The following is a 23,569-nucleotide window of genomic DNA, read 5'->3' on the forward strand; positions in this document are numbered from 1 at the left end:
CCGGACGTGGTGTATAGGCCACCCACCCCCTCGTGTGCCGTGCCGGCCTTCATAGGTGCTGCTCGTTAACAGCACTTGCCCCAAAAGTCCGCTAAGGCTATACGGGGGATCTTTGTCTTTGCTTGGTGTGGGGGGGGGGAGCGGTGGTGCAGCGGTTAGCGCGCTGCGCTACTAAACCAGCGAACCGAGTTCATTTCGCGCCCACGGGCCAACACCAGTGACAGCGATGATCGGAACCGGTCCTGGGTCTCCCTTAGGTCGACTCAGCCTCGAATGAGGACCTGGTGCGGTGTGCTGTAAACATCGCCACGCACGCCCCTTGCCAAGCCATTTGGAATGGGGGAGGGTAAAAAAAATGGGTCACTAATATTCGTGTTACTATTCCACGGTCAAATAAATACTTTATTTCGTAAAACATTCACAAGATGGAGCAGGTTTAAACGAGTTTTTTTTATATATATAAAAATCTTAAAATCGAGGTTATCTTTTTTTAAAACACAAATCAAGAAGTTCAAAGAATAATGGCACAAAGTGTCCCGGCATAAAATGACATCACCGAAGGTTCACAATTGCAAACGTATTAACAAACACCGCACCGTGTTCCGTTTGTCCGATATACACGCGCATCATGTTTCTGTAATCGTATAACTATACAACATAGCATACAAAAAAAATAAAACGTTCCCCTTTTTTTTTAGAAAACACGGCTAACAAAAAAACCCCATACCACACTCCATAAAACCCATACACATGCTCGAGAAGTTATCGAATAAAACTGCAAAGACATCCAAAACACACACACACACAAATAAAAAATAAAAGCCCGGTTTAATCTCGAACGCTTGCGAGAGCTGCTTCACGGCTTGATCAGATTGCCTCGACCGGGCGGCGAATCCTTGCAGAGAAGGTGGTGGCGAAGGTTGGCAGTGGTGTGCCCGCACCGCCGAAAAGGAGACGGAGCGATGAAATCGGTCAAATGCGTCGCAAGTGCCGAGACGTATTGAGGGGGTGGGGGGGGGTCAGAAATCCGGAGGAGGCGTCCTGGTGAATCCGAACAGTCTGGCTCAGCTGCCGGAGACGAGATCGGCCACTTTCGTTGAGCCATCAACCGCGGCCGGGTAGCGTTTCGTTTTAACGTATTTTAAAGTTATTTGCTCCCCTTTCGTATATACATTGCAACCCCTATCGTGTTTGTTGTTGGAACTTTCTGATCCCGTGGCCCCGCTAACGCTGGACATCTTGTAAAAACAAAGAGCTTCATAGCTCATCGGATTCCTCCTCCGGTATGAATAAAGATTCTGATTCTACTCTGGCCCAAGGATTTTTCATTCTGCCGGCACGACGCGAAATGCGACTCGTGTGGTTACACAGCTGTGACAACACCACTCGTTGACTTTTAACAACTCTCGCTTTGGTTTCCAAAAATGAACTTTTAGTATTTTTTTTTCCTCTCCAAACTGTACGAACAAAAAAAGATATATATGGATACTGTAGTACGCTTCAATATTTCCTTATGAAAAATATGAACAGCTTTCGTGACTGCAGGAATCCATAAGCTTTGGTTCTTTCGGTTAAGTCACGAAGGTGGAAAATTAATAGATCACGACGTTTCGATCGCAACACGATGCAGCCGTCATCAGGTCGGACAACTCCAAGCAATAAAAAAACTGATTAAGTAGACATTTTTTTTTGCTGTGGTTGTCCCACCTGATGACGATTGCTTCGTGTTGCTGCTATCGAAACGTTGTGTGAGCTATTAATCTTCTACCGACGCGACTTCACCGAAAGAACCAAAGAGTATTGTTTTTTTATAACCCTTTTTCTGTCTTTGAAACTGTTTGACCTACATACTGTTTTTTTCGGTAAAGTCACGTAGGTAAAAAAAATCAATAAAATAAATGAAAACAACTAATTTAATCTAGTTGTTTTCATTTATTTTATTAATTTAATTTAAATGAAAACAACTACATTTAATTTAATTTAAATGAAAACAACTAAATTAAATTGTTTTCAACTAAATTTAATTTAGTTTTAAATTATTTTTAGATTTTTTTTTACCTACGTGACTTTACCGAAAAAAACAAAGAGTATGAATCCTTGCAGTCACGAAAGCTTCAAATCTAAACTGTTTGACCTACACCAGGGACAGCCTTCATTAGTTTAAAAGACAATGCGGCTATTATCAGATGTTTCTTTGTTTGCATGTTGGCAGCTTCAAAAAATGCAAATATTAATCATTATCAGAGCATGTTTGTTTGCATGTTCACCACAAGCACCGTTCGATTCATGCAGTACTTGATTACCTGCAAAAGTGCACCTATCGTGGTTGTTTGAACATCTTATCACCCGCGCCCATTTTATTGCCAGCAAAGGGTGAACCTTGACTTAAAGCTTTCGTGACTGCAGGAATTCATATTCTTTGGGTCTTTCGGTAAAGTCACGTAGGTAGGTTCAAAGAAAATTAAAAAATATTATTAAAAAACCGACGACGTTTCGAACGCTTGTGTTGCGATCGAAACGTAGTTTATTTTTTATTTTTTTATTACACGCTTTTATTTAACTCGCTGTCTGTCTGTTGTTGTTGTATCCTCAAATCTTGTAAATCAATTTTGACCCACTTCCCAATGTGGTATCGACTACAAAACTTGGTATACTTATGTCCTACTGATGACAATACTATATTCTATCATAAAAATAAAATACCTAGATTTTTAAACATTCTTTTTTATATTTTATGTTTCGGCTTGGGTCTAATTGTCCACGCTCAACTCACGTTGCCTGTAAATCACCACGGTCCCCTTACGTCGTGGCAAGCTTCGGGGCCACTTCCTGGAGTCGTGGAGTTCTGCCATTACGAGTAGGGTACATTTCATTAAAGCGTGTTTAAAAAAAAAAGTATTTTTTAAAAATTACTTATTTGTTGCTTTCTTTGAACCGATCTACGTGACTTTACCGAAAGACCCAAAGAATAGCAAGGGCAAAACCTATCCTTAGTTTTCGTACTTTGATACTGGCAAGTAGGTCCCACTCAATATTTAACGTTACGCCTCCCCTACAAAAAAATTAAAAAAATTGTTCGACTCAAATTCATCGGGGGGGGGGGGGGGGGGGGGGGGGGGGGAAACGCGTCAATAAAATCGCCGCACGACGATTCACTTCACCAGCCCGGCCCGGCCCGGCCTATCCCCAGGCCACATCAGCGAAATTCTCCACCGATTCTGGGACGCGATTGGGAGTTGCAGATCGACGGTCTGTCTCGTTTGTATCGTCTCTCCCCCTTGCGTTCTTGTTCTGGTTTTTTATTTTTATTTTACACGTCAAACACGCAGGAAGCTTTCGCAACCAAATATTACCCATCGTGGGGGGTTTTATTGGGATAGATTGCGTAAATGTGCCGTTAAACCCACCACCACCCGACACAGCCAATTAGTAAGGTTTGTCACGTAAACAGAACGTGCCAATTCGTTACTAGAAAGTACAGCACACCGGTTGTGTGTTGCAGTGCAAATCCACAACATTTATAATCTGAGAAACGAATTGGCACGTTCTGTTTACGTGACAAATTTTACTAATTGGCTGTGTCGGGTGGCGGTGGCGGGTTTAACGAGACATTTATATTTTACGCGATCTGACCCAAAAAATCCTGTATCATGGACAATTCTACACGGTTGAGTTCACTCCATGAGCACTTACACAGGTCGCGGTAAAAATATCGTCTTCATACATCGGTGGTTGTTATCGCAAGGCCCTCGAGAGTGTAAGGCCCCGCGGGGGCCACTGGCGGGCTCCTGGTGGCCTTTGGTGCGGCCCCTGACGTGCGGGTCCCCCCTCCGATAACACAAACAGTGACAACACCCCACCCCACCCCATCATCATCATCGTGCTGCTGTCAAACCCCAACAATGGTTTCAAACGGTGTGGCCCTTCAGCCAGCGGTGACGTGCGCGGGTAACCGCTGCAGGGCTGCCCCCCTCTGCCTCGTCAACGACAACTCCGGAATGGTCTGTCAGCGTGGGCCCCGTGTTGGTCATCGCAAGGCCCCGCGGGGCCACTAGCAGGCCCCTTGGTGGCTCCTTAAGTGAGGCCTCCCACCGCCCACCCCCCCGACAACACACAAAATGTGACACACCTCCCATCATCATCACCACCGTGGTGGTGCTGCTGCTGCCACAAACCCCGCAATGGTTTCAAATAATGCGTGGCTGGGCCCTCCTCACTCGCACTGATGAGGTCTCATCGCGGGCAAGTGGCACCCCCCCCCCCCCACCTCTGAAAATTGGTGAAGAAACGCTGCCCTAAAAGACAAACAAATTGGCACGCGTTCGATTCAATCCACGCACGTCATAAGATTCGACGTTCAACCGACGGATCATCAGAATTTCCAGCAACCATACAGTACATACATATACACGTCCTGCTATGCAGGAGAGCTCGTGGGTTCGATCCCACGGGCTGGCGATGTCTGTTGCTGTATATTTGAAGTCCTCTTGTTCTCTCTCTCTCTCTTCGTGGTGGTCGCATGGATAACTCTCCAACTTCCTATGGTTGTGCCCTCCTCCTCCTCCTCCTCCCTCATGTCTCCTCCTCCTTCAAATTTCGAATCAACTCGCGTTTTTTTATTATTCTGGCTGCTACTAAAAAAAAAGAAACATCCCCACGTGGTGATGATGATGATACCGGCCACTTGGCTATCATCACGCGTTAGGCCAGGTCGCAACTAACAGACGAGTCGATAAGCTCGGCTCGTTTCACCTTTTGAACGGAAGCGGTTGTGTTTGTTATTTTGAGGGTTGTGGGGGGGATTATTTTGATCGATATATATCTTTTAAAAAAAAAAAAAACTATTCCTTTAGAACGTTGCCACAACCCACTCATTGTACGCGACAAAACCGCCGCTTTTTTTATCTTGGGAGGGCGCTCCCCCCCCCCCCCCCGCAGACGAAGTACCCCCGGTTTCTGTCCCTTCCGTCGCATCAGCCGCTCGCCGGCAAATCCCACGGCGATGGAGCGTGGGATTTAAGTGAGGGCCTCCCCCCCCTCCCCCCGCGCGTCCAGTAGCGCACGCTCCACGTCCGGTAGCGTGCACACCAACAACCGCCGTTCGCCACGGAGTGGCGGTGACGTGACCACGGCTCTTGTGCCAGGCTGTGTGCACGCTGAGGCACGTGAAAAAGTGTCGAACGCCCGCCGGCAGGAGGGAGGTCACGGGACAGAGACCCAGCTGACCGGGGTCGACTGACTTGAGATGACTGTCCGATGCACCGCCTGTGCCCCCCTACCGTGCCCCTACCGCACACCGCACACCACGTCCAGTACCGCACGCGCACACACACACACACGGACGCCGGCCCCGTCGGGTAAAAAACAGCGCTTCTCAAGCTTTTATGGCTTAACAGTTTTTTTTTTTTTTTTCCTGCAGGTTGTCCGGAACCCTGAGTGTCAGAAGGAGAGTCGCAGCCTCTCCCCCGTCCCGAAGCAGACGCTGTCAATGCCCGTCAGCTGCACGCCCACGGCTGTGGGGGGCTGTGGAACCCGCGTCGAGTTGCGTGCGGTGCGACCGCACGCACGGACCGACGACGGCCGCCGCTCGCGTCCGCATGGCGCTCGTCAAGTAACGGACGTCTGCTGAGCGCGGTTGTTCAGCCGACTGTGTGCGCGTGGTGGCAGCCGCGCCCAAGCGGTGCGCGCTGTACACAGCACCGCCTGCCCTTGCAGGCGAGCGAGGATGAAGGCCCACGCCGACACTGCTACGCCACTGCTCGTTAGGGGCCGGGAGTGCATCATCAACCATCTGAACCCCTTTCCTGTTCCGATGACGTACCGGTACGTGTACACCAGTGTTTCTTCCGATTCCTCTTCCGATGACGTGTACGCGTACACGTCATCGGAATGGAAATGGAAGAAAAACTGAAGCAACATTACCTTATTGGTACGGGGGGCTCCCACAAGGCCATGCGGGAGTGCGCGTGACACAGTTTGGCGCCAGCTATCGTAAGAGTCCGGTTGTGTCGCTGCGGTTCTTTGCGGCGATTAAAACGGCGCTACGCCTCTCTAAATAAAATGAACGCTGGACCGCTCGCGCGTTCCGAGATCCGGCGATGACCGGGCCGCGGGAAAGGTTTAAAAAAAAAAAAGCGCCCACGAGATACGGACACGCTTCCACCCTCCACGCGCGTATTGTACGGTGAACATCTTCCGCGCCGTGCGTAGCCGAAGCGTTGCTAATCGGAGGGTGCGATCGCTCGTCCGCAGCCTACGCGACCGTCAGACGCCGCGGAGGGACGAGTCAAACAAACCCAGCCGTCTGAACCCCCGACGTTTTACGGCTTCCTACAAACGGGCAAAATCCACCGGCGTTGTGGGAGCCGCCACTGGGCACGCACCTCTCGGTCGTACGCGTCGCCGTCTCGGCGTGCACGTGTGCGCGCAAGTGCATCGTCTCCCGCTCAAGCTTCATCGTCGCATCGTTTCCCTTGGGGTTGGGGAAATTGCCCGTCGCTTTAACGCGGAACTTTTTTCAGGAGCATCTGCCGCGCTACCGCGAGGAGTGCCGCTGGGCTAGGGGCGCCGGCGGTGGTGTGATGCCAACTGCCTCGCCTGGTATGCGGGAGGTCGTGGGTTCGATCCCGATGCCTGTATACGTGGAGTTGGCGTGTATCTCTCCCCATCTCTCTCTCTCTCTCCCCGTGCATCTTTTCTTCCCTGGGTCCTCCGGTTTCTTTCACCTCCACATTTAGAGCCAACTTCACGCGTTTATTTCTGCTATAAATCTCCACGTGACGACGACGATAAGCCACTTGGTTGCGCTATCGCTTGCGACAGCCGGGCCGATTCTGACAAAAGCGCTATAGAGCATCCTTACAGCCGTTGTTTGAGTTTTAATCTCCGCTTCATAACCGCCACCGTTCGGCTGCCTCTTCATATTCTCAATACACGGCAACCGCTCATTATCCGCCGTACACCCCCCGTCGCTTCCTCTCCCGTCTACTCCATTCACCTCATCTACCGCCGTTAACGAGCCATGCCTACCACCGCCGTTCGTTCCGTGGGTCTCTGTGTGAGTCTACGGGTCTCTGTGTGAGTCTGTGGGTCTCTGTGTGATTCTACGGGTCTGTGTGTGAGTCTATGGGTCTCTGTGTGAGTCTATGGGTCTCTGTGTGAGTCTGTGGGTCCCTGTGTGAGTCTATGGGTCTCTGTGTGAGTCTGTGGGTCTGTGTGAGTCTGTGGGTCTCTGTGTGAGTCTGTGGGTCTCTGTGTGAGTCTGTGGGTCTCTGTGTGAGTATGGGTCTCTGTGTAAGTATGGGTCTCTGTGTGAGTCTATGGGTCTGTGTGTGAGTCTATGGGTCTCTGTGTGAGTCTATGGGTCTCTGTGTGAGTCTGTGGGTCCCTATGTGAGTCGATGGGTCTCTGTGTGAGTCTGTGGGGCTCTGTGTGAGTCTGTGGGTCTCTGTGTGAGTCTGTGGGTCTCTGTGTGAGTATGGGTCTCTGTGTAAGTATGGGTCTCTGTGTGAGTCTGTGGGTCTCTGTGTGAGTCTATGGGTCTCTGTGTGAGTCTGTGGGTCTCTGTGTGAGTCTATGGGTCTCTGTGTGAGTCTATGGGACTCTGTGTGAGTCTGTGGGTCTCTGTGTGAGTTTATGTACATATGTTTTTTTTACTTCTTTCACACCGTACAAAGCCAACCATGTTAATCGGAGGTGCGGGGTAGGATGACAACAAGCTAATGCACCAAAAACAAATTTTAAACAACCCGTTTTAAAATAAATAAATACGGATCTCTTATCGATAAACAACAAAACCCACAATACATTTTTTTATAAACATACTCTTTTTAAAACGGACTCGTGCGGGGTAAACGTACGCGTCTGCGCGCTGTGCCCACGTTACGCTCGGGCGGCGTTAATTCCGCGCCGAGGGTTTTTTGCGGCCTCCCCCGAGCGAAGTCGCGTTTTTTTTTTGTTCCAACGTTCCGGCACGCGCACCTCGCGCACAACCGGCGCGGCGATTTGCGTGCGGGAGGCGCGGGAAACGATGCCGACGGACGCGCGATGAGTGAGCTCGGAGGGATGGCGGAGGGGGGGAGGGGGGTAAACGCTCCTGGTGTTCGGATGAATCCCCGAAAGGACATCCAAAATTCGGGCCCAGATGTGAACATTGGGACGATCTCCGAAAGTGACCACGTCACGGGGAGGTGACGTCGTCACGTGTGACGTCTCCTGCCAAACGCGGTGTCAGTGGGCGCTCGTCTCCACGTTAGCAAGATGGGCAAATTAAATGCGGCGCGCAAATTATTCTAAATAAATACGAATTGGGGAAAAAAAATATACGTGAAATTGTACTTAAATCTCCCAACTCTTTGAAGGTGCCACTCAGCCCAAACACAAAACAAAAATCCCACCCCCCCCCCCCCCCCCCCGCGTGGAGCCTTTGACTGCCGGTGCAAGTGCCATCAGCGAAGTCGCAACTCGAAGAGGGCGGGTGGCCACCTTTGCCGCCATATAGGCCTAGGGGAAGGCGCGAGCGGGAATCCAACTCGGGTCACCATGTTCGTAGCGCAACGTGCTGCCGCTCCCAAACACACGCGCGAGTACATACATGAGCGTGTATGTACGTTGAGCTTCTCTCGCACCGTACGTAGTCACAACCGTGCTGATCGGAGGTGCGGGGGGAAGGACAACAAACTAAACCTACAACAAAAAAAGCAGTTGTAAAGAAACGAGTTGTCAACTTGAGATTTTAAAAAAAGTGCATAGCTTCACCAGTGGCTTCCTGATATCGGACGGAAGAGCGGCGTTCCACGGCGGCCCGCTAAGAAGCAGCGCCTGAAAGTGCCGCGCGACGCTGGTGGCCACCTTGTTTGGTTCGGCGGTAGGCCGGAACCCCTCGCCGCCAACCCGCCGCTGCGAGGATGACCGGAGTTTGCGCGATGAAACAAGAGCTTCCCACCCCTCACCCCCCCGTGCCCTCGAGTGCGCGCGCCGCTGACGCAACGTACGTACGCCGAACTTCTTTCGCGCCGTACGTAGCCAACCGGTGGCTGAATCGGAGGACGACGGGACGCAAAAAATGGCTCAAGTCCGAAGCCTAAACCCGCAGGGCCCAATGCCCGTCACCGACGACCGATATGGCCCTATGTTCGCAACAGCAACAAAAGCGCACAGAAAACATTCCAGCTTCCGTAAAGTGCAATTTTCACGTGTGTGTTTGTGTGTGTGTGTAAAAAAAAAAAATCTATACGGAGCTGAAATAAAATGAACGTACTCGATAATTTACAACCACTGCCGCCACCCCCACATCCCGCGCCCCCCTCTCCACGTGCGGTCAGCATGCAACATCATAGCACATGCAAGCAGAACCCCGGGGAGAGACCCGAGCGGGTAGTTGAGGCGCATGCAGTCCTAACGAGGGGGACAACCCGCCGGTCGACCCAGGGGCACGGAGGTCCCTCGCCGAGCCCCGCCGAGAGGGAGGGACGGCAGCTGAAAAGCCACGGGCAAAACGGGAGGGGAAGCAACGCCACCACGTGGGTGAGTGCGTCCTGCACGTCCGTCGAGCAGCGCTTCAAAAAAAAAAAAATGCGTCGACCGTCACCGGTGTAAAAGCACGGGGCCCCAAAGACGCGATTGCGGGGGGGGGGTGGGGAAAAGATGTGACAAAAAAATAATTAGAATTATTCCCGGTTTGAACGTCGCCGCGGATGCCGATGCACGTTGTGGTGTAACAACGCGGGGGCAACGTGCAACCCCGTGTCCTACGTAAAATACGTAACGACCGCGCTTCGCAAATCGCTTGTGCGTCAACGGTGACCGCACAAGGGTGCCGCGTGCAACGGGGTGGCTCGGGACTGGAGGGGGGCGGGGGGTGGGGGCGGGGGGGGAGAAATAAAAAACTAAGGCGAAGCGCAACCCGGCCAATCGCGACAGCTCGAACCGACAGCTTCCGCCAAGCCACCGCCGCCGACGTAGGCCCCGCGGTCGCGCCGCGGGAGTGCCGAGGTACTCAAGGGGGAACATTCGGGAGAGGTGACGTTCATATCAAAATCTGGTGGTGTGGTGGGGGCGGTGGGGGCGGGGGTGGGGTGGGGTGGGGGGATCGAGCCTCAGGTCCATACCGAGCGTGTCAGTATCTGAGCTGAGTCCACGGCACACACACGGCCGTCGTGTAGTTGGCCCTGCAGCCGCCGGGCAGAGGGACGCCGGCGGCGTACGGCGCCGACGGCGGCACGCCGCCGCCGGAGCCCGCGGTCCCCGGGCAGGCCTGCGGGAGGCCCGCCGGGGCCCGGGCTCCGCCGTGCCCCGGCACGGCCGCCGCCGACGCCGCCAGGCTGCAGAACAGCGGCATCGCGCGGCCGGCGTCGTCCGAGGAGCCGGGGTGGGGCCCGCCGTCTCTGGACGGGCCGCGCGGGGCGGGCGCGGGCTGCTGTTGCTGGTGCTGCTGCTGGTGCTGCTGGTGCTGGTGGTGCTGCTGCAGGTGGTGGTGGTGGTGCTGGGAGTGCGAAGCGGCCTGAAGCTGGTAAGGGACCTTGGGCGAAAGGAAAAGCAGAACGGGGGGGGGCCAGGTCAGGCGCTGGCAAGGCCGCGATGCCGCGCTCGGCGTGCGTAGCAGCGTCCACCCTCGGCCCCCCGGCAGCCCCGCAGGGTACCCCACCCCCCCTTCCTGGTGCAATCCCTACCCCCCCCGCCCACCCCCCGCCCCCCCAAGAGAGAGGGGGCTCCTTTGCAGCGGCTGTCAATCCGACGCGACCAAGAGGAGGCGCGTTCGGGTTCATCGCTTAAAATCGACACATTCATTGAATATCTGCATGCCGGCAGACCGTTGGCACGGTGCCGGAGTTTACTTCTCACACCGCTGCCACCAAAGGTTTTTTGCTTCTTTTTTTTCCCCTTCCGCGACCGTGCCGCCCCCTTCGCTCGGCACGACGCCTCGCCCCCCCCCCCACGTGCCTTGGGCTCCCGCGCTTGCCTTCGTGGGAACGGCGGGCTCCGAGGCATCTCGAGCGTCGGTACCTGGTACGACGGCACCGCCGCTGCGGGGTACTGGAGCAGCAAGCCCTGCAGCTGGGTGCCGTCGTTGCCGTGCTGGGCGCCCGCGGATTGTTGGTGGACGCTCGTCACGCCTTGAAACTGCTGCTGGCTCGGAGGAGGGGGACCCTGGAAACCTGCCGGGCCACGAGGCAAAATATGGTTTGATAAAAAAAAAAAAAAAAATTGAATCGGCGGCTTTGGGTCGCGAGAACGTCGTCCCTTCCATTCGGGAATGCTGTTCGCGCAACACGGAACTCGCAGCCGGTAAAACGCGCAACCGGTAAAACGCAGAACTCGCAACCATTATAACGTTTAAAGCGCAACCGTAATAACCGTAATAACGATGAGCGCGTAACCCTTACACCGGTGCTCCGGCGGACATCCAATTCACACGCAACTTTTCGCCGGATCGCACTGTGCATCATTTCTGTTTTTAACGCCGCAGTTAACAGTCGCGAAAAATGTGAAACAGCGCAGTCGTTTAATTGTTTAAGTCGTTGTATATAGTGTACTGGACAGGGGCGGTGACGGGGGTGACATTCTGCGTGTAAGTGTACGACACTCGGTCTGGCGGACTCCGTGCAACTGGATCGTCAGAGCGTGTCGCCAACCGATGGCGTCTAAGTTCAACAGCCTGACTCTCTCTAAATCATTCTTGAAATTAAAATTTGTTGAATGTCACCCCCGGCCTGAAATCCTGGCTCCGCCCCTGCTACTGGATATATAATTGATTTGACGCAAATCAAGCACAGCTACTTATTTTTGTGACGCACGCGGTGCCGATCGCCGGAACCGGCTTACAGCCTTTGGAGCGGTTTCGCCGGTTTCGCTTAATCGGCCCGGGTCCGCCGGATAAAGCTGAAAGCAGCCGGATAATAGCGCCGGTGCCCGGAATAACCGGTGATCAACCGTGTGCAGGCGGTACAGCGGCGGCGGCGGCGTCATCGTCGTCGACGCGAGCGCCAACGCAGAGCGGAGGCTATAACGGGAACGTGGCGTGCGACCTTTGGACGAGAGTGTGGTGCCGGGGAAAGAGACCGGTTCACTGTGAGAGGAAGCAACACACACTCACAGACAGTGGCACGGCCCCCTGCCCCGGAGGCACGGGGGGGGGGGATATCCCTTGGGGGCGGAGAGGGGAGGATTTCCTCGCGGACAGAAGAGGCCCCCCGGTATATACCGCGGGGTCGAGCGAAGCGGTAATACCGCTAGCCGCGCGGCGAGCTTCGCGCGGCGAAAGATCCCCGTGACGGTGGCTAGGAGATGTTGACTACCTCGCCTGGTACGCAGGAGGTCGTGGGTTCGATCCCAACCATGACGCTTGCTGCTGCTGTATATTTGGAGTTTGCGTGTCTCTCTCTCTCTCTCTCTCACCGCAATTCGTGCGGATTTTTTCTCCGGGCCCTTCCGGAGAAAAATCAACGTGCGTGTAAGCGTGATGTCCACACGATGAAAAGAGCTACACAGCTCAGTGGGGCCTTACCTGGTAAAATAAAATAAAAAAAAACCAAGTTAAATAGTTAAGTTTAATCGAGAAGAACAGGCCACGTGTGGCGACGTCACGGTCCCACACACTTGCCAAAGTTTGAAAAGTTACCCGCAAAGCGCAAAACTGTTGTCCTCCCGTCCCCCGAAAAAAAAAAAGTCTCAAAACTAGGTAAAGTTTTTTTTGCGTAAACAAACGTAATCATTGCAGCCCCCCTCCCCCCCCCATCCTTAACCTCCCCCTCCATTCCTTTCAGACGGCCGCAGAAGGTGCATCCGAGAGCGTCTCTGTCCCCTAAAAGCCGCCGCCGCTGCCGCTGCTACGAGGATGAACGGCGTTCGCGTCGTGCGGGCGCGTGGAAGCGTGCGAGCGCGGCGGGGGTATCTCGCCAGACCGTGTGTCTGCGACGGATGCTGCTGCCCTCGCTGCCCTCCGAACTGCGTGGGGGTCGCGGGGCGGCACGACTGCTGCCCCACGAGGCCGAGCTGCCCAGGGGCGTAGACGAAGACGGGAATCTGCAACGGCAGCGAGCGGAAAGCGTTGGCGCGCCTCTCTCCCCCCGCCCCCGCCCGCCCGCGGCGCGAGCGATGGTGGCAAAGCCGCCGTTTGTGTTCGTAAAGAGGGGGGCAAGGGCCCGTTGGGACGACACGTAACGTATGCGTCGTCGTCGTCGTCGTCAATGCTGCTGCTGCTGCTGAACTTATTTCGCACCGTAGGAATAGGTTTTACCCTTTTAACTTGGCACAAAAACTGACACCTTTATTCAAGGCATCATGTTTGCAATAACCACAGCACAAGCAGTCAAAACGCAAACAAAAGAGACAACTCTGATAATGATATTGGCACTGTCCTTGAATTTGATTGGTCCACACCCGAGACAGCTTTTCTTAGAGCCTAGTCTCCATTGGTGTTGGACCAGATGACGCCAAAAGGCGTACAACTCAAAAACAGCGCACTATCAGAGTATTGAGGGCTCGGGGTGTCTTTTTTGTTTGCATTTTGACTGCTTGTGTTGTGGTTATTGCAAACATGATGCCTTGAATAAAGAAGGTGTCAGTTTTTGTGCCAGTTAAAAGGGTAAAACCTATTCCTATATCTTGTTACTGGCAAAGGAGGTCTCATAATGTAAATGATTTCGCGCCGTACGTAGCCAACCGTGTCAATGGGAGGTGCGATAAGGTCCCTCGCCCCGTCTCCCCGTCGCTTTCGCAGGAGGCCTCCGTCACGGCGGCAAGCAGAGCCCACGCGTGATAAAAATGCGAACAGATTTGTCACGTGCACAGCGCCCTACGCCCCCTACCCCACACCCCCCACCCCACCGTTAGCAACCGGGCATGGACTATGAAGGCGAAACCTCTCACCATGATTTCCCTGGAACCTTTCCACTCTTTCATGGTTACTCTCAAATGAGCTCTCTCTCTCTCTCTCTCCTCTCTGAAAGACGTCAGCGATCACGGCCTCACTTTCATTCGGCGCTGTCCGTAACACAGGGGGTGCTTAAAAATCTGCACACTTCTGAGAATCTGCAACAACACCACAAGCAGTGTGCTGCCTCCGGGACCTGGAGACCACTTGGAGAAGATTCCTGGGCACGCGTTGACAACGCTGGCGGACAAAGTTGGGAGACTCTTCGACTCTTTGAAGCTATGAACATCGCACCCGTTACATCGCGCTAGTGCACTCATGCGTTCTACTTCCATTAAAAAACTATAGTCTCGTAAAAAGTGTTAACATTTTTTTTTTATTTTTAAGCACCCTGTACTCACTCACCAAATTCGCAAATTGCCTCCAATTGTTTCAGCTTTCCCGCGTAACCCCTTCCCCGTGCCGAGACGTCTGCAAGTCGCAGGGTAGGTGGTGTCCCCGTCTCGCCGCTGAATCTCGGAAATCGCGAGCGGTTTGGCGTTCATTTTATTCAGCGAGGCGTCGTCGCAGCGACCCGCCGTCGCTGTTTTTAAAGACGTTGGTGCTCACCGCGGACGACCGCCGCACTCCACGATAACCGGCGCCAACACCGTGCCGCACGCCTCTCCCGCATGGCCCTGTGGGGGCCTTGGTACCGATAAAGTTACCTTATATATTTTTTTACGGTTTCGTTTTCGCCATGTACACCTACGTCCGTCATCGGAACGGAATCGGAAGAAAAGCCGATGACGCACACGCTGGCACGTCATCGGGACGGATCGACTCGCCGTCTCTCCTGCCTTCGTCTGGGGGGACCCCGTAGCGTTCCCGCTCCTAGGCAGGGGCGGAGCCAGGATTTTCAGCCCGGGGTGACATTCAACAAATTTTAATTTCAAGAATGATTTAGAGAGAGTCAGGCCGTTGAGCCAGACGCCATCGGTTGGTGACACGCTCTGACGACGCAGTTGCGCGAGGTTCGCCAGACCGAGTGCCGTACACTTACACGCAGAATGTTTCAGATTTTCGATTTTTTATTTTTTTCTCGGGGGGGGTGACAATTGTCTACCCTGTCACCCACCCCCCCCACCCTGGCTCCTCCCCTGCTCCTAGGAGTCGAGGGCTTTCGTCACATGGCCGGCGGTAGGCGCGGGACTGCAAAGCGAGAGGCGGCGCTCCCGAGCCGTGCCCGCCGGGGGCTCTCTCTCCGGAGGGCGCGGGGCCCTCACCTGCTGCTGGTGCTGCTGCTGGTGCTGCTGCTGCTGGTGCTGCTGCTGCTGCTGCTGCTGCAGCGCGTACACCTGCGGTTGCGCCACGGCCGGGTAGGACGAACCGGCGCCGCCGTAGCCGTTGGGGGTCACGGGCGGCCCCGCCGACGGCGACGCTCCGTAGCCCGTCGGGAGCTGCTGCTGCTGCTGCTGGTGCATTATGGGAGGCGGGTAGGGGGCAGCCGCGGACTCTGGGATTTCGCCGGCAGTGGAGTGGTGGCTCAGGGCGACGTGGCCAAAGTGCAGGCCCAGTTCGTCCTAATTGAAGCAGAGCGATCAATTTAACGACTCGATCGAGCGCATATGCGTACGGCACAAAAGTACATCGCAGCAGCACCACGGTGGCAAGATGTTAACAACCTCGCCTGGTATACAGGAGGTCGTGGGTTCGATCCCGACCCTAACAATGCTTGTATGCTTCGAGTTTGCGTGTTCTCCCCCCGTGGTCACGTGGATTTTTTCTCCGGGTCCTCCGGTTTTTCCCTCCACACCTTAGAATGAACATCACGCCTTTAGAGCATTTGGCCGCTATACATTTCCACACGATTGCAAGCCAATTAGTTGAGCTATCATTTGTGATAGCCAGCTCGCTTCTGAAAAAGACCTATACAGCTCAGTGGGCCTTACCTTGCAAAACGAAAATAGTTTCAGTACTTTTTTTTTGTAAGTTCGGTTAACAATAAGTTTCATCGTAACTCCGAGTAAGCAAGGCAGTTACGGCTCGTAAAGTGGCTAGGAGAAATCTCACGAGGTGGTCAGCACCGCTTCTAAGTGAACTGTCACCGGTGATAATTCGGAACGGACAATAATTAATGGCATCAATCATGAATAACACGAATAAAAAAAACAACACACACATCAAGCACACATCAACATTAGGAACGTTCTAGATTTGCAGCTTTCGTGACTGCAAGGATCCATACTCTTTGGTTCCATTCGGTAAAGTCACGTATGGTAAAAAAACAACAAAAATCACGTTTCGGCCACAACACAAGTGGCCTTCATCAGGTGAAGGGACCGTGCCGTCACGAAGGCAGCGTTGGAATTCCAACGCTGTCTTCAACACAAGTGGCCTGATGGAGACCACTTGTGTTGTGGCCCGAAACGTCGTCATTTTTGTTGTTTTTTTACCAACGTGACTTTACCGAATAGAACCAAAGAGTATGAGGAACGTTAGTAACGTCAACAACGGCAGAGGCCAAGGCATCAAAAAACCATCGCTGGACCTGTACTTCTGTGCTTCCACGCACATCTAAGCGTTCAGCACCATCGCCAACGCGCGCCGCCCGGCGTGGTGAAGTATGCCCACATAACCCCCACTGGTGCGAACGGAACTTGCCCCGACAGTCCGTCGAGGCTGTGCGAGCGTGCGAGCGTGCCGTGTCGTACCACGCTGTACTGCTGCGGAGGGGAGAAGGACACCACGTGCTGAGAGTAAGGGTGCTGAGCCGACGTTGGAGAAGACGCTTGGCCGTGACTCTGCGAGGCAGACACACTTAGAATTAATCAACGCGTAGCGAGCGATCATCGCGAATCTTACTGCGACGATGAAAACGTTCCGCAGGGCATCGCCGGCTCCTGCAGAACTGTACCTCGAGGCGCGGTAACGCTCGGACGTGGTCTACGGTTCTTCATTAGGAAAGGCCATGGCGCCGGAAAAGTTGCTTCGTGTGCAGATTTATTTTCTATTATCGTTTCCCTTCGGGTGGCGATGCTGTGGACGGACGTGTTGAGCGTCACTGGCCAATCGCTCAGCAGGACGGACGCAGCGGCAGCTAGTAGGATGAGCTCACCAGTGACATGTGGTGGTGGTGGTGGTGATGGTTGCCCTGAGGCTGATGGTGAGCTGTGGCAAGGATCAGCTGTGACGACTCAGACAGCTGACCCCTGGCTTGCTGCTGCACGGCCGGGGGATTGTAAACCGCTGGGGTACCGTCGGGGTTCAGGAACGGTTGGCCTGGGGGCAAGAGGGAGACGCGGTCGAGAAGTTAGCGACGCACAAAAAACACAGAGACAAAGATCCCCCGTATAGCCTGTAACAGGCGGTTGGGGCAAGTGTTGTCGGCGAGCAGCACCAATGAAGGCACGGCGCACGAGGCGGAGGGTGGCCAGCACCACCGCCCGGCCGCCTTTGCCTCCGTCGTGCCGATGTTAACACACCGCACCAGGTACCCATTTGAGGCTAAGTCGACCTAGGGCAGGCCCTGAACCGATTCAGATAATCGTCACTGGGTGTTGGCCATGAGCGGGAATCGACCTCGGTTTGCCGAGTTCGTAGCGCAGCGCACTAACCACAACATGACTAGCAACGCACACACACACACACGGGAGCGTTAACCCAGTCAAGCACGACAATGGTGAAGAGCGCCCAACACCAAGAAGCAACAATGCAAAAAGACACCCTGTACAGCCTTAAGAGGCTGTTGGGGCAAGTGCTGTCGTTGAGCACCTATTAAGGCAGGCACCGGCGCATGAGGGGTGGGTGGCCAACACCACGCCCGGCCGCCTTTGTCTCCCAAGCGGCGATGTCTACACACCTCACCAGGTACTCATTTGAGGCTGAGTCGACCTAGGAGATGAGACCCAGGACCGGTTCAAATATTCGTCACTGGTGTCGGCCGTGAGCGGGAATCGAACTCGGGTCGCCGGGTTCATAGTGCAGCACGCTAACCGCTACACCACCGCTCCCCAACGATGCACACTTGCGCACACACACACACACACGCAACAGTTAATTTCGTCAATTAAACCAACCGTGAATGTATTCGTCAACCCACCAATACTACGACCACTATCACCACTAGACTGCGACTACCCACCAATACCATAAACACCATCGAAGTGGCTTATCATCAAGTTGAAACTTATAGCAGCCAAATACTCTAAACGCATGACGTTGTTGATTCTAAATGTGGAGGGAAAAACTGGAGGACCCGGAGCAAAAATCCACGCCACCGCGGAGAGAAACACACAAACTCCAAATATACAACAGGCATCATCATGGTCGAGATGGAACCCACGGCCTCCTGTGCACCAGGCAAGGCGGTTAACATCTCCTAGCCACCGTGATGATGAGAGAGAGAGAGAGAGAGACACGCCAACTCCAAATATACAGCAGCAGGCGTCAGGGTCGAGATCGAACCCACGACGTCCTGCATACCAGGCGAGGGAGTTAACATCTCATAGCCACCGTGGCGCCCAGGTCTCTCAAAAAACATTTGGAGGCCAAACAAAAAAAAAAACACGAGGAAAGCTGCCCACGCCACCCAGCGCGGGCACGAGCGAGCGAGAGCAACGCCCACCGGTCTGCGGATTGACGAGGATGCTCCCAGGAGGGATGCCCATGCTCTCGAGTGGCAGCAGGCAGTAGCTGGGGCCCGCCGGGAAGACCTGGGCTGCTGCCGCCGCCGCTGCGACGGTGGCGGAGTACGAGGGCACGGCGGCAGCGGCGGGTGACCTACGTGGCTGCTGCTGCTGCTGCTGCTGCCCGTGCCGAGTCCGAGCTGGGCACGCCGTGGGGGACGTCCCCACGCTGCTCGGCGAGTCCGAGCCTGGGGACAGCAGCGGCGAGGGGGCGGGGAGGGGGGGGGCGGCAAGGCCGATAGCGAGAATTCGTGACTCTGCCGCCACGGTGTTAGGGGGCTAACGCGTTCGCGTCCAACGGCTGCCTATGAACTAGGAATAGGTTTGACCCTTTTTAACTGGCACAAAAAACTGACACCTTTATTCAAGGCATCATGTCTGCAATAACCACAACACAAGCAGTCAAAATGCAAACAAAAAGACAACTCTGATAATAATATGCACTGTCAGAGTTGTCTCTTTTGTTTGCATTTTGATTGCTTGTGTTGTGGTTATTGCAGACATGATGCCTTGAATAAAGGTGTCAGTTTTTGGTGCCAGTTAAAAAGAGTAAAACCTATTACTATATCTTGTTACTGGCAAAGGAGGTCTCATAATGTCTATGAACTGTTTTAACAACGACGGCTTTCGCGGCCGGCATCATCCATAAGGGGTGCTTTGGGTTAGGTCGCGTGAATATGAATGTGTCGCTAAACCCGCCACAGCCAATCAGTGAGGTTCGTCACGTGGGCAACGAATTGGCGCTGCTTTTGTTCAAGTGACAAACCTCACCCCCCAAAAAACCTCTATTATGTCAATCTTGATTTGAGGCTTTCGTGAGTGCAGGAATCCATTGGTTCTTTCGGTATTTTGTACCGACGTGACTTTGCCCATAGAACTCCATTATAGCTATAAAACACTTTTCCATTTTACCGAAGTAATCCCCAATGAGCTGCTCCATGGGTCTTTGTTAGCAGCGACCTGGCCATCGCTAATGATAGCTCAACGAAGTGGCTAATTGCCATGCGGACATGCACAGCAGCCAAATGCTCTCAACGCACGTCCAGCGTCACTGTGCGAGGGGAAAACCGGAGGACCCGGAGCAAAAATCCACGTGAACCTTGGCCCGCGAAAGCGTACCACACAGCGGCAAAACCACGCGGGAGCAGCGCTAACGCAGAGGAAGCTTCCGAATCAGTATCTTTATTTCTACTTGCAGGAGGAATCCGATGAGCTATGAAGCTCTTTTTTCACAGATGTCCAGTAAGGGCACGGGCTAAGAACGTTCCAACAACAAACAGTAACAAAAACACACTAGCAGTGTAGAGTATAAGGCAAACAAATCACCCAAACACAAACAAATGCAATAAGACCATCCCGACCCTACCAGGCACAGTCCACTGAGCTATTAATTTTTTCCGAAGCAACCTTGGCACAAATTATAGCTCAACAAAGTGGCTTTTCATTTCGACATTTATCTAACATATGAAGCTCTTTCTCACACACAGACGTCCAGCAACAAGGAATGCAACAAATGCACGATAGGAGTGCAACGTATAGGAAAGGTAGACAAATAACTCACGAAAACTGTCTACGAATAAAACTTAACAATTTGTTTTGTCATCTTACCAGGTAAAAGCCCACTGAGATATCAGCTTATCATTTTTCAGAAGTGACCTGCCCACAAATGACAGCAGCTCAACAAAAGTGGCCCATTATTTGAACATTTGTAGCATTGGGTCGAGGGGAGGTCGAGGCGGGGGGGGTGGGGGTGGGCCCTCTCACCCGCGTTGGCCAGACCCCCGTGGCTGTCTCCGCGCATCAGCACGGCGGAGATGCCGCTGAAGCTGCTGGCCTTGACGACGGCGGGCCGGCGGGCCGGCGCCGGCCCGGCGTGCGAGCTCTCCGAGTCGGTACTGCTCCACGGCCGAGGCCCCCAGCGGCGAGGTGGGGTGCCGCTGCCGCCGCCGCCGCCGCCGCCGCAATCCGTCTCCGTACTGCTCTGCCAGCTGCCCGAGCCGCCCAGGCCGCCGCCTTCGCCGCTGCTGCTGCCGCCACCGCCGCTGCCGTCTCGGTGGCTCCTAAGGCCCGCGGTGGGGGAGGGGGGGGGGGGCGCCGTCGTCATTGCGGGTGGTAGAGAGCGCTAGAGAGTGACAGAGAGTGATAGAGAGTGTTAGAGAGCGATAGAGAGCGATAGAGAGCGACAGAGAGTGATAGAGAGTGATAGAGAGCGATAGAGAGCGATAGAGAGCGACAGAGAGTGATAGAGAGTGATAGAGAGCGATAGAGAGCGATAGAGAGCGACAGAGTGATAGAGAGCGCTAGAGAGCGATAGAGAGCGATAGAGTGTTAGAGAGTGACAGAGAGCGACAGAGAGCGATAGAGAGCGATAGAGAGCGACAGAGAGTGACAGAGAGCGATAGAGAGCGATAGAGAGTGACAGAGAGTGATAGAGAGAGATAGAGAGTGATAGAGAGCGATAGAGAGCGATAGAGAGCGATAGAGTGTTAGAGAGTGACAGAGAGCGACAGAGAGCGATAGAGAGCGATAGAGAGCGACAGAGAGCGACAGAGAGCGATAGAGAGCGACAGAGAGTGATAGAGAGCGATAGAGAGCGATAGAGAGCGACAGAGAGCGATAGAGAGCGACAGAGAGTGATAGAGAGCGATAGAGAGCGATAGAGAGCGACAGAGAGTGATAGAGAGCGACAGAGAGTGATAGAGAGCGACAGAGAGTGAAAGAGAGTGATAGAGAGCGATAGAGAGCGATAGAGAGCGACAGAGTGATAGAGAGCGCTAGAGAGCGATAGAGAGCGATAGAGTGTTAGAGAGTGACAGAGAGCGACAGAGAGCGATAGAGAGCGATAGAGAGCGACAGAGAGTGACAGAGAGCGATAGAGAGCGATAGAGAGCGACAGAGAGCGATAGAGAGCGACAGAGAGTGATAGAGAGCGATAGAGAGCGATAGAGAGCGACAGAGAGTGATAGAGAGCGACAGAGAGTGATAGAGAGCGACAGAGAGTGAAAGAGAGTGATAGAGAGCGATAGAGAGCGATAGAGAGCGACAGAGTGATAGAGAGCGCTAGAGAGCGATAGAGAGCGATAGAGTGTTAGAGAGTGACAGAGAGCGACAGAGAGCGATAGAGAGCGATAGAGAGCGACAGAGAGTGACAGAGAGTGACAGAGAGCGATAGAGAGCGACAGAGAGCGATAGAGAGCGACAGAGAGCGATAGAGAGCGATAGAGAGCGACAGAGAGTGATAGAGAGCGACAGAGAGTGATAGAGAGCGACAGAGAGCGACAGAGAGCGACAGAGAGTGATAGAGAGTGATAGAGAGCGACAGAGAGTGATAGAGAGTGACAGAGAGCGATAGAGAGCGACAGAGAGCGACAGAGAGCGACAGAGAGTGATAGAGAGTGATAGAGAGTGATAGAGAGTGACAGAGAGCGACAGAGAGTGATAGAGAGCGACAGAGAGCGACAGAGAGCGACAGAGAGTGATAGAGAGCGACAGAGAGTGACAGAGAGCGATAGAGAGCGACAGAGAGTGATAGAGAGCGACAGAGAGCGACAGAGAGCGATAGAGAGTGACAGAGAGTGACAGAGAGCGACAGAGAGCGATAGAGAGCGACAGAGAGTGATAGAGAGTGACAGAGAGCGACAGAGAGTGATAGAGAGCGACAGAGAGCGACAGAGAGTGACAGAGAGCGACAGAGAGTGACAGAGAGTGACAGAGAGCGACAGAGAGTGATAGAGAGCGATAGAGAGTGATAGAGAGCGACAGAGAGCGACAGAGAGTGATAGAGAGCGACAGAGAGCGACAGAGAGTGATAGAGAGTGATAGAGAGCGACAGAGAGTGACAGAGAGCGACAGAGAGCGACAGAGAGTGATAGAGAGCGACAGAGAGCGACAGAGAGTGATAGAGAGCGACAGAGAGCGACAGAGAGTGACAGAGAGTGATAGAGAGCGACAGAGAGTGACAGAGAGCGACAGAGAGTGATAGAGAGCGATAGAGAGTGATAGAGAGCAATAGAGAGTGATAGAGAGCGACAGAGAGCGACAGAGAGTGATAGAGAGCGACAGAGAGCGACAGAGAGTGATAGAGAGTGATAGAGAGCGATAGAGAGCGATAGAGAGTGATAGAGAGCGACAGAGAGTGATAGAGAGCGACAGAGAGTGATAGAGAGCGATAGAGAGTGATAGAGAGCGACAGAGAGCGATAGAGAGCGATAGAGAGCGACAGAGAGTGATAGAGAGCGACAGAGAGCCCTAGAGAGCGACAGAGAGCGATAGAGAGTGATAGAGAGTATTAGAGAGTGACAGAGAGCGACAGAGAGTGATAGAGAGTGATAGAGAGCGATAGAGAGCGACAGAGAGTGTTAGAGAGTGACAGAGAGCGACAGAGAGTGATAGAGAGTGATAGAGAGCGATAGAGAGTGATAGAGAGCGATAGAGAGTGATAGAGAGTGACAGAGAGCGATAGAGAGTGATAGAGAGTGATAGAGAGAGCTAGAGAGTGTTAGAGAGTGATAGAGAGTGATAGAGAGCGATAGAGAGCGACAGAGAGTGTTAGAGAGCGATAGAGAGCGACAGAGAGTGATAGAGAGTGATAGAGAGCGATAGAGAGTGATAGAGAGCGATAGAGAGTGATAGAGAGTGACAGAGAGCGATAGAGAGTGATAGAGAGTGATACAGAGTGATAGAGAGTGATAGAGAGCGACAGAGAGTGTTAGAAAGTGACAGAGAGCGATAGAGAGTGATAGAGAGTGATAGAGAGCGACAGAGAGTGTTAGAGAGTGACAGAGAGCGACAGAGAGTGATAGAGAGCGACAGAGAGCGATAGAGAGCGACAGAGAGTGATAGAGAGCGATAGAGAGCGACAGAGAGCGATAGAGAGCGATAGAGAGAGCGACAGAGAGTGATAGAGAGAGCGACAGAGAGTGATAGAGAGAGCGACAGAGAGCGACAGAGAGCGACAGACAGCGCTAGAGAGAGCGCCAGCGGCGCCCCTGACTGTCGGCGTCCGTCGAGCATCGCGGCTCGACGCTGG

General features: G+C 53.6%; 1 protein-coding gene across 3 annotated transcripts in view; it reads right to left on the bottom strand.

Annotated features, from left to right (window-relative positions):
• Positions 1 to 375: 375 nt before the first annotated feature.
• LOC116954676 (cAMP-regulated phosphoprotein 21-like) overlaps positions 376 to 23,569 on the bottom strand; it is an 81,840-nt gene continuing 58,646 nt past the window's right edge. For all 3 annotated transcript variants that reach the window (XM_076052521.1, XM_076052520.1, XM_032975375.2), the window contains exons 11-18: positions 20,305 to 20,600; positions 18,480 to 18,728; positions 16,971 to 17,134; positions 16,567 to 16,656; positions 15,139 to 15,435; positions 12,903 to 13,023; positions 11,005 to 11,156; positions 376 to 10,519 (exon numbers count right to left, since the gene is read on the bottom strand). In XM_076052521.1, the coding sequence (XP_075908636.1) occupies positions 10,118 to 10,519; positions 11,005 to 11,156; positions 12,903 to 13,023; positions 15,139 to 15,435; positions 16,567 to 16,656; positions 16,971 to 17,134; positions 18,480 to 18,728; positions 20,305 to 20,600 (1,771 nt within the window). In that variant the 3' untranslated portion in view covers positions 376 to 10,117. The remainder of the gene's footprint in view (positions 10,520 to 11,004; positions 11,157 to 12,902; positions 13,024 to 15,138; positions 15,436 to 16,566; positions 16,657 to 16,970; positions 17,135 to 18,479; positions 18,729 to 20,304; positions 20,601 to 23,569) is intronic.

Source organism: Petromyzon marinus, chromosome 56 (assembly GCF_048934315.1).
Source record: "Petromyzon marinus isolate PM22_M1 ecotype Great Lakes invasive population chromosome 56, UKy_Petmar_22M1.pri1.0, whole genome shotgun sequence".
Lineage (NCBI taxonomy): Eukaryota > Metazoa > Chordata > Hyperoartia > Petromyzontiformes > Petromyzontidae > Petromyzon > Petromyzon marinus.